At 37.0% G+C, this 15777-nt stretch overlaps 1 protein-coding gene across 3 annotated transcripts in view; it reads left to right on the plus strand.

Moving 5' to 3' along the window:
* Positions 1 to 15777, plus strand: part of PEX7 (peroxisomal biogenesis factor 7) — a 55311-nt gene that overhangs the window by 34660 nt on the left and 4874 nt on the right. For 2 of the 3 annotated variants that reach the window (XM_026121338.2, XM_026121316.2), the window contains exon 9: positions 7411 to 7522. In XM_026121338.2, the coding sequence (XP_025977123.1) occupies positions 7411 to 7522 (112 nt within the window). The remainder of the gene's footprint in view (positions 1 to 7410; positions 7523 to 15777) is intronic. The other variant, XM_026121323.2, reaches the window with a different exon arrangement.

Here is a 15777-nt window from a genome sequence, read left to right on the forward strand (position 1 = left end):
CCCCTGGTTTTGCAAGAAGTCAGCATAGGTTCAACAGCTTATTTGCTTGGGCTTCTCACTTCACCTGTAATGTGTTGCTGCTTCAGCAGTGTGGTGCATTTCACAGATAAGGAAGGACTGATGTATAGCATTGCTTGAATAAACATTGTTTAGGGTTTTTTTTGAGGGGAGTGCAACCAGACTAGTTGCTCACAAAGCAGACTCTCCTCACAAAGACTAGTGTGACAACAAAGAGCCTTTTCGATTCAGGGGAGAATCGAATGTATAAAATTCTGAAGGTCCACGGTATCAGTTTGATTCTGCCCTCTTCTTATCCCTTTCATAGCAACAAATCACTGTTCAAAAAACGCTTGAGGAGCACAAAAAGGAAAGAGTATGGGAGTGTAAATTCCACGTGATGACTGGAATGGAGAAAGTGAGAGTATTAAAAAAAAACATAAGAAAGTATACTCAATGGACGTGCTATCTGTTCCTCAGATGGCTGATAATTCTACGCTAGGTTCAGTCTTCACATTTTATAGTTGTATGGTTATATTTAGACATCTATTCTCAAAGAAGTTGTTGTCAGTATAAATTTTAAAGAGCAAATTAGTAATTTGTAGAACAGTATGGCATCGCATCCTTTAAAAAGATGTTAATTGGTACGAGCAATGCTATTAAAATAACAGCTTAATTATGATACTGTCCTCTTATTTTTAAGCATTTCTATTTGAACCTCAGAATTGCCTGTAAGAATGAACATACAGTAGAGAACTAGATACAGCATAGCTTACTTTTTAATCTCTGCAATCTTAAAAGGTATTAAAGTTTTATAGTTAAACCAACCCAAAAAAGTCCTAGTGAGACAAAATGACCACACTGCGATTTAAGGGGCAAAGTTTTTGTTTGTTTCAGGTAGAACAGTTAATTTGGTATATAATTACAACTGGCAATCAAAAAAAAAAACCCAGTAAATTGAAACCAAAATTAGAAACACTTGCCTTCATTCTTTCCAAGTAACACCATAATGATTGCATGTTTGCGCTATAGTCAAACAACAGAAAAAATAAAGTAGTTCACATTACAACTTCAGAATGGGGAGCGGGGGATAAGAATAAAGAGGTTATGGATTTGAACTTGATTTTTACATGCTTGGGTATAGTCATTTGGATTTAACCCATGTCTAGTAGATGCCTCATCAAAACAGAATTTTTCTATACCATTTCCTTACTCTTTGAAAAAGTTCATTAAAAAAAAAAGAAAGTTGATTAAAGATCAGTTTTAGTACAAAGGAATGATTAAAATACCAGGAAGTGCACAAAAAACACCAATGTTTCCAGGACTTGCTTACATCTGCGTGCATGTTCATAAACTTTGTATCTATCAAAATTCAGTTTGAAAGAACTTCAGTGTCAGCTCTTACTGGAATCATTATTTTATATTTTTGAACTCTCAGTATAAAAAAAACCTCAGTGCATTAGGCACAGACGGTGCTCATCAAAATCTAAACAGAAAATTTGATAAATAAAAGAACTCCATGAAATTGGAGTGTATTCACAGAAGCTTGCCTCTGAGTTTGCCTGAAGCAATTTTTACTGAAAGTCTTTTCTATACTATATATCACCTCTATGAGATGCTTCAAGGTAAACCATTTGCTTTAGCTGTCTATTGCTCTGACAAGTTTAGTAACTTAAATCACAAAGAAAACTTCAGAACTTCTGGAATAATACTGTTTATAAAAGGAATTGTTTTTTACTTTGGCTAATTATCCTTGTCTTTTTTTTTTCTTTAAGCTAGAAAAAGTGTTTTTAATTTGCTCTTTTTTTAACTAGAAAATGTCTTCTCGCTGATCTAAATAAATACTTGTCACTAGTGTTTTCCAGAGTGAAACTGAAAACTCTGCAGCAGAAGAACCTGTTAATTTGAATGTCTAAGTTGATGGTAGCAACTGCAGCACTATAAAAAGTCTTATACAGCAAAGTTGCTAGAAGTAGGCAGAAATTCGATATTTTGAAATTAACTTAATTCAAAACTGATTATAACTTTTCAGTTACGATTTAACTGTTTTCTGCAACTATAGAGTCAATAGAGACTATTCATACACCACAGTCTAAAGCATATCTGTTCTTTCATATGTGTCCTTTTGAGCTTAAAACAAGAATTGCAATGTTGAAGTAAATATTTTGACATATAAGTGCATGTCCAAGTTCTCACATTTTATCAATTCACTGACATTTTCCTGCCTGCACATGCTCATTTTCTTTGAAATAAGTATTATGAGATGGAATTTCTCTTAAAATTAGGAAAATTTTGGCTGCAGAAGCTACTTACCAAATAGTTCAACCTCATAAAATAGAATAGCGTCTTTCATATATGAAAACAAAATTTCTGGTGCTATGAATAGCAGTATAACATTGCTGAAAAATACAGCAAGGTGGTATGTGTATTTTTTTCTTCATTTCTTTTAATAAAGAGATCTATTTCTCTAAGCATTGTTAAATATTAGTAATTAATACTTCCAAGCAGTGAAGATTTACCTGCAGCAGCATCTGAATTATTTCCTTGTGGAAGGTGCATCTTTTTTGCTTCTAAATAACCCCTTTTACTTTTTGGTTTTGTAGCTGCTATTTTTCAGCTTGTCATATGAATATGTGTAAATCTTTCTCTATAAAATGTATTCCATCTTTATGAAAGATAGAGCTGGTGTTTTTTATGGCCACATGAGGAAACAGAAGTATTGAGAGAGAGTACACATACCTACAGTATTTTCTGTGTACCAGTGACATCCACTTCTGTATTTCTTAGTCATCTAACTTATGATTTTTAGCCAATATGCCTCTTCCAGTGTTTGATGAACAGTGGGGCATGAGTCAAAGTAGTGAACTGAAGCTCCAGTCTAGAACTGGGATACTAAAGGATGGGGGAATTAAAAACTAGAAGCTCTGATAAGACCATATATGTCCCTAAGTTAAGGTTTTGCATCCTCTTTTATTTAATTCATACTTTGGGGAGAAATCAGGAAATGAAGAGTAAGCAGGATAATGTTGGCTGTCATAGCTACAATTAAATTGTTGTGTATCAGCAGCAATGAAGCTCTCATTATTCATAACTGTCCAGAAGGTTGTTAATGTTGTACGCCAGCCAGCTCATAGAGGTTCATGCCTTTGTCTCCTCAAGATTAGAGTAGCACATGATGCTGCATCTTGGGCTGCACCTTGTATTGACTTGAAGCTAAAAGTACTGGAGAAGTCATTTACTCATTTAAATGGGGTTTCTCACTTGCATTTCTGAAGTCAGATTGAAGTTTTTAGTGACGAGGAAGATCTTCATTTTGTTAGTATAACCTGTTTTTTAGGGCAGCCTGTTATTGGTTTAGGATCTTTGGCTGTACCTTACTACAATAATGATACAAATGCTTTCTCAGATAGACTGGGTTTAAGCACATGCTGGAGAAAAGAGTTATACTTAAATCTGTATTTGGAAGGGAATGTTAAAGACACTGGTAAGCCCTGTGAATCTGAAAATCTTCAAAAGCAGAAGAGATATTAGGAAGTCTAATAACAAGTTTTCTTAGAAGTTGTCCTATACTGTATTGTAACCAAAGAATTGAAACAAACATAACTTGTAGTCTGCTGTTTTACCGTATAGAAAAATGTTTGCATCATATTTCATTGTCATAACATCAACTCAAATATGTAATAAGAGATGCCAGTGGTGTAATTGCAGTTCCATTAGAGTAGGGTCCTATAGTTGTGTAAGTGATGTGCTCCGTTTTCCCATACAGTAAATAGGAGGTATACTAAACGTGAAGTTAGCATTTTAGTAATAATTGCTTTAAAGTAAAGTATGTAAATTGAGTCCTTACAGAGGAACTATGCTGTTGGAACAAACTCAAAAATAAAATCTATTTCAAAATTACTTTTTTGGATCCTCTTCCATTTGATTTGGCCCTCAAGCAATTCTTCCTCTTTTCTTCAGTGCTTCTGGGAGATGATACTTGGAATAAAGGCTTTCTTCCATACCTGAGCTGCTTCATAATGTTGAGACTTTAGTGAAATTATCTTATAATGAAATCATCTGTTAAGTATATTATTGTGGAAGTAATTAGATGTCTCCAGTTACTGCCTGAAGTAACAGCATTGCCCTGAGTTGGGTTATATTGAGGAAGTAATTTGACACTGTTCTGCTCAAGAAGAAGCTCTTTTAGTTTGCAGGAGCAACTTGTCATTTTAAAGGTAGCTACCTTTGAGTGGGGATTAGAAAATAGGAGCAGAAGAAGGAATTGTAGAATAGACATGTAAAGTAAACTAACCTTGAGTTTTGGGTTGTTCCTGAAAACTTTCTGGTTAGATCCATCCATATACTACTGTGATCTTTGCCTGTCTGATTTGGTTGCATGTGTGTGCTGGTATTGCTCTTTGTTAGTGCTCATGTGAGCTTGCAAGGAAATCAGCATGTAATTAGCTGATTCATGTCTTCCTAAAAATGCAGTCTATGAAGACACCTTCTATATGAAACCTAGAAGCAGCAGGAAAGCTTTCATGCATGAATATTTGTGAGAACTCTTCCCCCCCCCCCCCAAGGAAACAGGCTCAGAGAGTTGCATTCTTTGTGTTTCCATCTATCCATTTCCCCAAACTCATTTTCCTTTTTCTTGAAAAATTAACTATTTGATAGGTTGTTGTCTAAATTCCCTAAGCTCGTACAATTATAATGGAAATTCATGCTAGAGAGAGAGACCCAAAGCATGACCTTAGCAAAAGATGCTGTGAATTTGCCACATGTCAAATCTGCTTGGCTTGCTGGCTAGCTAATCAGCACGCAGGAATAGTACATGTGTTGTACTACATTGTACTGCTATGTACATTGTGACCTGAAACCATACGTGCTGCCTTTTGTCCAGCCAGTGGTTAAGGGACGTGGGTGGGAACTAAGAGCAGAGTGGGGAGGAGGACGTGGTTGGAAGATAGGTAGGAGAAACTATACTGGGTGTTTGTGAGGGTGTTTTGGTAGGAGAACACAGGAGATATAGCAAGACAGTGGATCTCTGTGGCATTGCTATGGGAGGAGCAAAGTACAAAATCCACAGGAAGCTAGACCTGTTCTCTTCATATAATACCTTGTTCAGAATAAGCAGTCCATTTACAATATACATGCAACTTACAAAATGCTTGTGAAGTACATGGAAAACGAGTGGGTACCTGTTAGGAAAAGAGAGAGTTTGGAATAGCAAAGGAAAAGGTGAACTTATATTGCTTTTAACAGATTTGGCTAAAAAACATTTAAGAAAATGCACTCAGAAGTGGGTTGTGGGATGTCTGTATGGTCAGTGTCAGATGTGACTGTAGTTGTGAGTGCTAGTTTTAATCGATATCATAAGGGTAAAAACGGCAGTTCCATCTTGGTGGCCTGCCTCTGACCACACAGGAGGTACAAACCTACCATGAACCCTAGAAGTGTAAATGGTTGTCTAGCCCACTATGGAAGTTCATGCTGCCAAGCATGTAGATTTACTTAAAGTAGTGCAAGGACATATATTTGTGCAGTGAATGCATCTTCATTTTGTGTATAGCTGTCCTGCTGGGGTAAAAGCTATCTCAGAAACACTGCACTGTGCTTTAAGTTTTCAGAATGTAACAAAAGCAAAATACTGTCGTCTCCATGTTAGATTTGGAAGCTGACTTGCAAATAGCATTTTTTCACTACCTACTGCAGTAAGTTGCTCTCAGAGCCACAGCTAACCTAGCATGAATGGTTCTCAGTCCTGACATTGTAAACTTTTTGCTCTTTCAGTAATGGGCATTTTTAAATCAAAACAAAGGCTCCAGACACAATACTGCCTGTGGACTTGAACTGAGTTGTACTACTCTTAAACCGTATGCTGCTTCTGGCTTTATGCAAACATGATTTCATACAGCAGACACTGAATTGCCTTACTGTATTTTTAAAATTGTTCAGAAAGTCTTTTTAAAGTTTCTATTCATATAGATTTGGAGTTGTCTCCTTTAATCTTAATTTTCAGTTATGCAGATCTGTCTTTTGAAAAGAGATAGTAGAGAGCTAATATAGTAAGAAGGCTACCGCTATATTTTAGAAATAAAAAGATTTATTTCCTTGCCATCTTGTGAACAGACGTGTGAGGATGAAAGTGCTGAGGTGGTCTTTTGTTCTTTGCTCCTGCAAAATTAGTTGTTTATCTTAGATCTCAGGTACTAGGAAAAAGTTAAGAGGGTTGTTGCTATGGCATAGCCATTGTACTGATATCACTCCGCTCATTTCTTAAGGAAATAGCATCTACACATTAAACAAGATAAACCTGTTGTCTACAGTGTTTGCTGTTTTAGCTGAATTGACTGTTTGAATATACAGTGTTTTTCAGTGTAGTTGGTATGACAGTGAACTGTTCTTACTAATTTTTCTCACTTTCCCTAATGGGAGTAAGGCAAAGAGACCTCCAGAAGATATGGTATGATTGGTACAGAAAAAATAAAGCATGATTGACCACTGTGAGAACATTTGAAATGCAGAGAATGTGATTACACGCATTACAGCTGCCAGTTCACAAAATGCCTCGTGCTCTGCAGCATATGGGCTTCTTAATAAGCTGTACTGTACAACCAAAATAAGAAATAAAATCTTGTTTTTGTGTGTCTTCATTAGAATATGGTGTCTTGTCCATGTATAATTATCTGAAAGTTCTGTTCCTGAATCCATTTTTCATAATTGACATTTCTTGTACCTCATACTTTCATCCTGTCTTCTCTTTTACCCATTCTCCTTGTTAACTGTTAACTGTTCATCAGTGCATCTACTTGAGTAGCTGGGAAAAGTGGAGCACTTCAGGAATCTATTTTCCAAGCATTTATATCAACTGAGCTTAGAAAGGAAATTTTATTTTTGAAATGCAGATTAATGGAATTAACAGTATAATGCAACTGATCTTTGTAATACAGATGTATTATTAAATTATAATAGTATATTTTGTTTTACAGAAGCACTGTCTCAAATCTGAAAACAAGAGTGACCAATATCTATAAATGAACTCATAATTTTCAGTAAATAAACATGTCATAGGGAGCAATACCAAAAAGTGAGAAAAAACCATAAATTGTGCTAACAGCTTTCAGGATAAAATTTGTTTAATAATGTCCCTAAGGCTGCTCTTTGGTGCCAACTTTGATCTGGGTTTCTGCAACAGGGGAAAAAAAGATAGTTTTGCCCAGTGAGATTTAATTTATGCAAATCAGCAGATGGCTTTGCAGGAGTTTGATTAGTTATATTTCCTAAGTGGATGAGTTTGCTTTTTAAAATATCCTGGCAGCAGCAGATTTGTCAATATCCTGCATTATATTTTAAGAATGGCCTTTCAATTACTGTAATTGTGGTTTGTTTGATTTCTCTCTCTTTCTCTCTCACACTCTCTCTGTATAGATTTTGGGACTTTTCCAAGCCTAACCCTTTGCTGGAAACTGTTGAGCATCATACAGAATTTACATGTGGACTAGATTTGAGCCTTCACAACTGTGGTCAGGTAGGAGATGTGGTGAGTTTACCTTTCACTTGCCTGTTATAGAGGCAAGAAAAGCCACAAGACTGCAGAAAGCCCCTGGGAGTGAGTCTGTCTAAATGCTGACTGCATAAATCACATTTTAGGCCCATTTTTATTTTATAAAGTAGTTGTGTTGAGCAGGAGAGGAGGACAGGACAGACAGAATTGCAAAATCAGATGGTTGAAAGTCATGGTGAACACAGGGAAAGTGAGGTAGTCTTGTTTTGGAAGGAAGAAAAGTAGAGAAGGGTCTAAAATGCCAAGCGGAGATGCAGAGCTTTTTTTCATGTACTTAAAAAGGTGAGTTAAGCATTGCCAGTGTCGCACTTGGTACTTAGACCTGGTTTGTCACAATAACAGCAGCACTAGAGAACGCTTAATATGTGGTTAGAATTATAAAACTTCCAGCTATTAATGTGAATGAGTGGAACCCATTTTAACAGGGACACTGATTTGTGTACTGGTTTGGGTGGGATTCTCTTCTTTGTGTTTGGACTTGGTTATCTCTGCTTCTGTTTTTAGAATTATTTTTGTTTTGTAAACAAAGAATTGTTGTTTCCAGCGTGGACTGTTTTTTCCAGGCAAGAAAGGCAGGAGGAAGCTAAAAATGAAGTTAATTATTTGCTTTAAAAACAGCAAGCCTATAATTTTCACACAGCAAGTTCTGTCTCTGTATTAACTTTAGCTCATCCAGTATTTAATGTGCCACAGGTATCATTCACATCTACATTCTGCTCTAATTAATGGTGAAATTAATTCTTTTTCGTAGATAAAAATGACTCGCAACATTTACAATGAAATTCCAACTAAGCAAAGAAAATAAAACCATACTAATTTCCACTATTGATCAAAAGACACAGGAGAAAGGTGTCATTTTGGCAAAGTACTTAGCTTAATGCATGTGGAGCCATTCTTGGCATCAGCACCAGCTTGCAGAGTTCCCTGCCCATTTGCTTCTTTCCCTTACTTCTGCTGCCTCCAATGTGCTGCAGTAACTGTTTGTGAGGCCATGGTGTGAACCACATGAGGGAACTTGTAAGGCTGAAAAAAATCCTGAGTTATTTTTCGTTAGGGCAGGCCAAGGACAGCTTGAAGGCTAGTTGCTGGGGGATTGAAACTTCATCCCAAGTGGGTGCATAGTTAAGTTTCTGGCTGAACTGGAGCCAGAATGAGCAGCAGGAATAGTGTAGTGCATTAGGACATTACAGTGCTACATCACAGCATGCTCTGAGCTCAGTTCAGCTTTCCATGAAGCTGGTGTGAACTTTGCCATGGATTTGAACAAGACAAAAACAAGATTTTTCTTTTTTTTTTTTTTTCTTTTTAATGAGGATATGATTACATCTTAATTCTAAGCCTGTTGAAAAAGAGCACTGTGTGCTACAGAATGGGTCTCAGCAAATGGCGTTTTTGACTGTCTGGCTAGATAAGACTTCTTTTTGTATGACCGATCTGTCAGACTTTGAGTTGCTGCTAAGTGGATGTCGTCTTCTTTTGTAACCACAATGTATGGAATGGCCTTCTTGGAACAAGGCTGGATAAATGTACTCACTGATAGATAATGAATTCAAAGTAAACAGCTGCATGTGCATTTGTATGTTAGAAAAAGGAAAATGACAGTGTATGTACCTACCCGCATTAGGGCATTCATGCATTCAGGTATTTCTTTTCTTCCCAAACAGAAATTCTGCAAGTCCTATGTTGGACTTAATGCATGGGTACCACTCTGTAAATCTAAGGTACATATACAAACATAGTGTATATGCAGGTGTGCCTCCCAGACAGAAGGTTGGTATCTGCAACAACTGTAATATTCCTCTAGGTTTTCTATTCAGTTGATTTAATGTATTGCAAGGCTTTTATATCACAGCAATGGAAACTGTAAAAATTCTGTTAAAACCCCCCCAAAAAACTCATGATAGAATCAAGTTATAATTACAAGGTAAAAATGAAGACCTACTGAATAGTTGCTTCCAATCTGAGTCCTTGCAACCTGTATGTGGCTTGTACTTTGATTCAGTAGTCCCAACAAGGATTATTTGCGTAAAATATGTTCCTGTTACCAATATGTAGGTTGCCTTTATGTCTGCTCCCTATCAAGACCTGATACTCAGCCGCATTTATTGTTCTCCTTCCTGTATTTGTATGATTTGTGATTTCGTTTTATGCTTTATAAGGAGCTATGACTCAAGATTCAAACTGCTTCTCTCTGCCATGCATGCAGGATATTATATTCATAATGGACAAGCTATTCATTTATAGTCAAATCAAGTACTATTCTGGTCATTTAACCTTTGCTTTCATTCTTAATGATATTTTTATTGTTGTCTGTCCAGGCAATGTTTTGGGGGCTGTGTCCAATGAACTTCAGCATTTTTGAAGCATCTTTTACAGGTCAAGAAAAAGCAATCTATACTCTTGGAAAAGTGTTCAAATTAGATACCCAGATTAATTATCTGATTTAGGAATTACAAGAATTTATTACAAATCTGATTTAGAAATTACAGGAATCTGATTTAGGAAGACATTTGTTGAATTGGTTGAAGTTTCAACAGAATCTGTAGGCAGAAGGTAGGTACATGCAGGCAAGCTGGTTCTGGTACAGTGCTCTGCTAAGGGGAGGCAACATGTAGGAGACAGATCTGGTGATAAGGAATGGATCCCAGGTCATGGAGGTAAGTGTTAGCTAGATGAAACAGAAAACTCCTTGGTGCTTAATTAACATCCTGATACTTATTTTGAGATATCTGCCTCTATGTAAAGTAACCTTTTGCTGAAAGCTTTGCATTTTAGTAAAATCAAGTTGTTTGTTTTTTCTTTTCACCATAATGGCTGTTTCAGGTTCATAGCAATTTCAGACTGACTGACAAACTTTCAGGCACATATTGAAATGTACCTTTTACAGTGCAAAGCATTGAACACAAATGGTTCCCACGCAGTTCAGGGTATTTCTCCATAACACTGGAGATGTTGATGTGAGAGCTGGTGAGGTAGGATGTCTAAGAAAATTCTCAAAGCTCCAACTTTCAGTCAGAGTAGCAATGCAGTAATATGAGCTGAATTAATCAATCCATTTACTTTGTCAACAGTATTAAGACTATAAAGTTTTTTAAACCAGACATGATTACTTGCTATCCCAAAATTAAGTTTGGAAGTAAGAAAAGCAATTAAAACTTGATGCTTGCTATATACACTAGACAGGCATAGCATATATAGAAAATATGAAAATGATAATCAGCTGTATATTATTCCTCTCTAGGGGCTGATAATGCTAGACCAAATACTGGAATAGTATCAGTAGCTTAACAGATTCCTATTTCTCTTCTGATATCTACCTTCCCTATATGAGATCAGGGAACATTCTGATGAGTTAAAGTAAAATCTAGGCCTACTGCTTAGTGGGAGTTTGATGTGCTTACCTGCAGTAGATAAGCATGGACCCCATTTCTTTGGTATTATCTTGGCAACTTTATTTAAGAGCAGCCACTTTTTCACTTGTTGTGTGTTGAATGTGATATAGTTGCTGTGAATTAGTTTTAAATGTCTTTTGGGAAACCTGTCAACAAGACAGATAAAAAGTACAGCTACTGTCAACATTCACTTCCTCTTGTCTTGATACTGAAATTATTTCAATGAGTTTATATAGAATTGAAAATACACTGTATACCATAAATTTCTTTAAACCGTGGTTAAAAAAACCTTTCTGTTGTAGTTCAAAAGCTGTATTGTGCTTAACGCAAACATGAGAAAAACTGGAGCTCTAAACTTTGTCTGAAAGCCTTTTTCTGCCTACTCCTCATGTCTGTTCTGAACTGTTTGTAAAGCAGTCACTGCAATGTGTAACTGAATGCTTTCCATTGTGCCGGGCTTTTTGCCTTGCTGCTGAGAACAGGATTGAGCATTTAATGGGAACAGGAGAGGAATCTTTCTGTTGCTCTGTACTTTTACTCTATGAACAATGACATTCCCAAATTGCAATGATACCTGATTTTCAACAGAAGTGATGGCAAGTGGTCTGGTGGCTTAGAACACTTCATGCATGAAGAACACATTAGACATCAGTGCCAGTCAGAGCAGAGTTTTAATGATTTACAGTATGGAGGTGTTCCCTTTGGAAATTAAAATTATTCTGCATCAAGGATAAAGCAAGCCTGAGTTCTCTGGTTCAGCATCACCTGTCATCTGAATGAATGTTTAAGTCTAGATTTTATAATAATTTGTGTACCACACAAATGGTGATCACTCATGATCTTCATTTGTTTACTGTGCTTGTCATTTGGATGGCCATTATATATACAAGTGGGCAGCTTGCTGTCTGAATAGCTGTTTGTGTCAGCATGGTTTGGAGGGCAAACTTAATGTTTTCTCTAGCCCTCTGTATGGCTGTGCTTCCTCGCGTAGATATTCCACCAGAGTAGATTATTTCACGCAGAACTGATTTCTCTTATTTCTTTGAAGTGCCTGGAACTCTGTGATGTATCAATGCAAGAAAGGGTATAGCCAGAATTCTCCTGTACTGCATTTGGAGACAGCGATGGGTGATATCACCACATGATATCAAATAACATGGAATTGGTGATACTAGTGTAGTACCCATGACACTAGTCTTGTGCTCCGTGTGACGTTGTTCTTTGTGACCCAGCTTCACTGTGGCTGCACTTCCTTCTCCCTAAAGCTGCGGGGTGTCATCAACATGGTCTCTGTACCACAGTCCATTCTCCTTCCTTCCACCTGGCCCGAGGCACTTAGAACTGAGCAGAGATGCTTGCTTTGTAGCATCAGTAAAAGTCTGTTGATCCCAGGAAGTATTGCAGTGCTGATGGCATCATGAGCCTTCTTATGGCATCAGCATCACTGAAGTTTAAAAAGCTATTATTTTTCTCTAATTGGAAACAGGCCATAGGCAAATTGTATACACTTAAGCTGTATCCTCTGAAGGTAACTGAAATCTCGTTCTAAATTCTTGCAGCTTTATTGAGTATTTTTTGATCGTCTGTCAAGTTTCGGTGTACAGGTTTGTTCTGCTACCTGTTTTCAATGTGCAGCCTGTGCAATGCACCATGTTAGCTATGCCAGTGCAGCAGACAGGGCAGGAAAGGGCTGCTTAAGTTGGCTTAACCAGCACAGCCAAATATAAATGCAAACGGTATCTTCAGTGGGGCCGTTTTGCTGTGTATTTTGCTGTTCATTTAAATTAGTCATGCTCCCTGCACAGGTCCAGAAGAGTTAACTATCTTTTGTGAAATTGGAGTTATGTCTCGTGAAAATGTGCAGAAAAGCAGAATCACGTCTTTTGCCCATTTGTTCTTATCTTTTACTCTTAATCACCAAGGAACTGATAGCTTCTACCCAGCTGTTGCAGCTATCACACTGCTGTAATTATTTTACTATCGGTACTTCTTTTTCATCTCTCCTTGTGGTCCTCCTCCAGGATGGTACTAAAGTTATGCAGTTAGTGATCCTTTGAAATAGAAAAACTGTACAGCATCTGTTCTCTTACTTAATTTCAGGGTGGATTTTTACTTGGAAAGATCAGATTTAATCACCTGCAAATGTTACCGTTAAACCAATTCAGACACCTTTACAGAGTTGGAGAGGTAGAGGGAGGTGACACTTCTTACTGACACTTACTGTGTGTCCTTCCCAGACATTTATAATGAGACTTTCAGTGGATAAGTCAAAACCAGCTATTCATGAGTAATGGCCATCCATGAGTACTTCACCGTTATCAGTGGAAGTCCCATCCTAAGATGATTGGAAAGGTTGCTCTCAGGCATCACATGAATTCTCTAAAAGCTATGATGTCAGTGTACCGAAAGGAAAAAGTGCTTAAACATTTTGATTCTGAAATGCTGGGAAGACACGGAGGCAGCAGTTCATTAATAAATATGTTCCTTGTGTGTTGTATTTGTTTTAGTGACTTAAAAATGCTTTTTATGCCTATTAGCCTTGTCTGTTAGTCAATAGAGCAGATTTAATTCTTTTCTGCATCATCAGTAAGTCTGTTCCGTAAGTCCCAGTGAACTGCATCAGTGAAACTCAACTGAAGGCAGCAGTGTTTTGCAGCTGTTATTGAGAATGTCATTTGGCTTATCATTATTTTTGATTATATCTCAAAAGGAAGGAGCTTAATGTAGCTCTAAACTCAAGGATGAGTTTGAAGATTGGATAGAGTTCTTAGGAAAACACAGTTTCACTGCATGTAAACTGACTGCATTTGGGGTCACTGAGATGAATGAGTATCAGCACAGAAAGGTGCTTTGCAGTTCCAGTGTATCTTCTACACAAATCGTGCTTCACTTTACCAGTAAAAAACAGTTTTGAAAGACTGGGAAGATGTCTTTCCGTTTATCTGGAGAGTATAGAGGGATTGCCACAAATATTGTGGAAATCCCAAGAAATTCTGTGTAACCTACAACTCTCATCTCAGTTTGCTTTACATTTTACTCATGAAATACACACTCACAGGACTTACATTTAGGAAGTGTGGCATGGCTATGAGATCTTCTTCTGGTTGTCCGTGGTATAGCAAATAAACAAGTGTTGTATGTCTTTTAAAATAAATGTGACTGATTTTTATTATGTTCATGAGACAGCTACCTGTGTTTTAAATCAGTGCTTTATGGCATGTCTTTGCAATCTGAAAAGTAATGCCTCCCTGAATCTTTTCTCTCCTTAAGAAACAAATGAATTTCTTAAGTAGTGTCTGGAACAGCTGTTTCTGATGCCTGTATATTTTGAACCTAGACCTTTCTAGGAACTCTTAATCCTGGGTTTGCTTTATTCTTTCTTTATTGGAAATAATAATTAAATCAGTGTGTATTTTTTTCAAAGATATTTTTTTTAAAAAGTTGGGCTATTGCACATTGAAAATAACTGTTTTAATTTACAAACTTCCATCATGTTCATTCCTACCTTGTTGTGTGAAGGTAGGAATCAGGTCCAGCTCATCCTTGGGATCTGTTGACCAACCAAAAGGGTACCCTAGCGCAAAATAGGTATTGAATACATTTAAACATGGATGATCCATTACACACTTAACCAACAAGTTTTAATGGGGGAGGAGGTCTTCTACTTGTTCTGTCTTTTAAAATGATGCTGAACAAAAGAAAGGAGTGCTAAAGAGCCTTCTACGTTCTTTTTTCTAGTATGTGGAGTGTGAATGTGGACTAAGGACAAAACTTTCTGTGCTGATCTGGAGGTGTATATGAGGAATGAGCATCTGTGAAAGTAATTTTGATAAGTAGCAAACCTAAGAGCTTTCCTTTCACTCAGTCTCCATACCACACACATACAGAGGATGTGCAGGGCCCTTCAAAAATATATATTAATGATATGATAGACCATGAAATTCTGTATGAAAAAGCACAGAAAATAAACTAGAAGGGGAGAGGAAACACAATGTTAATGGAAGAGAAAAGCTGAATACATCTTCCAACATCTGTACTACAGAAAAAGGACAGGTCTTACCAATTGTATGTGAAAATGGAGTGGGATGGAGAAAAGCTGAAAAGAGAAAGGAGTCACAGTCAGACACATTTGCGTATTGTCCTGTGATTTATTATGGGCACTCCAGATCTGAGGGGCACTGAGACACTTCTGGATTAGGCCCATTAAAAAGGCCGAAAATACTGATCTGAAGAGGGCTGCGCATTCTTCTGATTAAAACCCTCATAGAGGAGTTGCTGAACTTGAAATTTTTAATTATTCATTTGAATATATTTCATTACTGTTTGGCTGTGGGATTTTACTATATCTTCAAATATTGGAAAAAAATAGCTACTAATTTGGAATTTTTCTCTTTTTTTATTGCTCTTTCCGAACAGTAGAGACAGAATGTCATCCAAGTAATTGCACTAGACTGAATGGATTGCCCTTGGGTGCTGGAAAAGGTCTAAGTCTATTGCAAAGCAAGATGATTGTGATGAATAGGAAACAGAGAGCCTGTCAGAGAAGTAAATAAGTTAGTGAGTCAATGGAAGATGGAGATTGTCTTTGATAAATTAATGGATATTGGTATTAAATCAGTTGGGGGAAAACATCATTATAATCTGGGACAAGGATAAACACTTCAGTAGAATACGGGATAGGTGTTTCATTTAAGTTATACTATGATTATCCGGTCAAGGATCAGCTTCCTAAGATGACTGTAATTTTTGGTTTATGCAGTAGCTGCGTAACATCCACTTGTGTGTATCCAGTGGTTCTTTTTCAGTCATTTGTATTTTGGGCAGTAATACTCCATGAGG

The sequence above is a fragment of the Dromaius novaehollandiae genome, chromosome 3 (assembly GCF_036370855.1).
Source record: "Dromaius novaehollandiae isolate bDroNov1 chromosome 3, bDroNov1.hap1, whole genome shotgun sequence".
In the NCBI taxonomy this organism is placed as follows: domain Eukaryota; kingdom Metazoa; phylum Chordata; class Aves; order Casuariiformes; family Dromaiidae; genus Dromaius; species Dromaius novaehollandiae.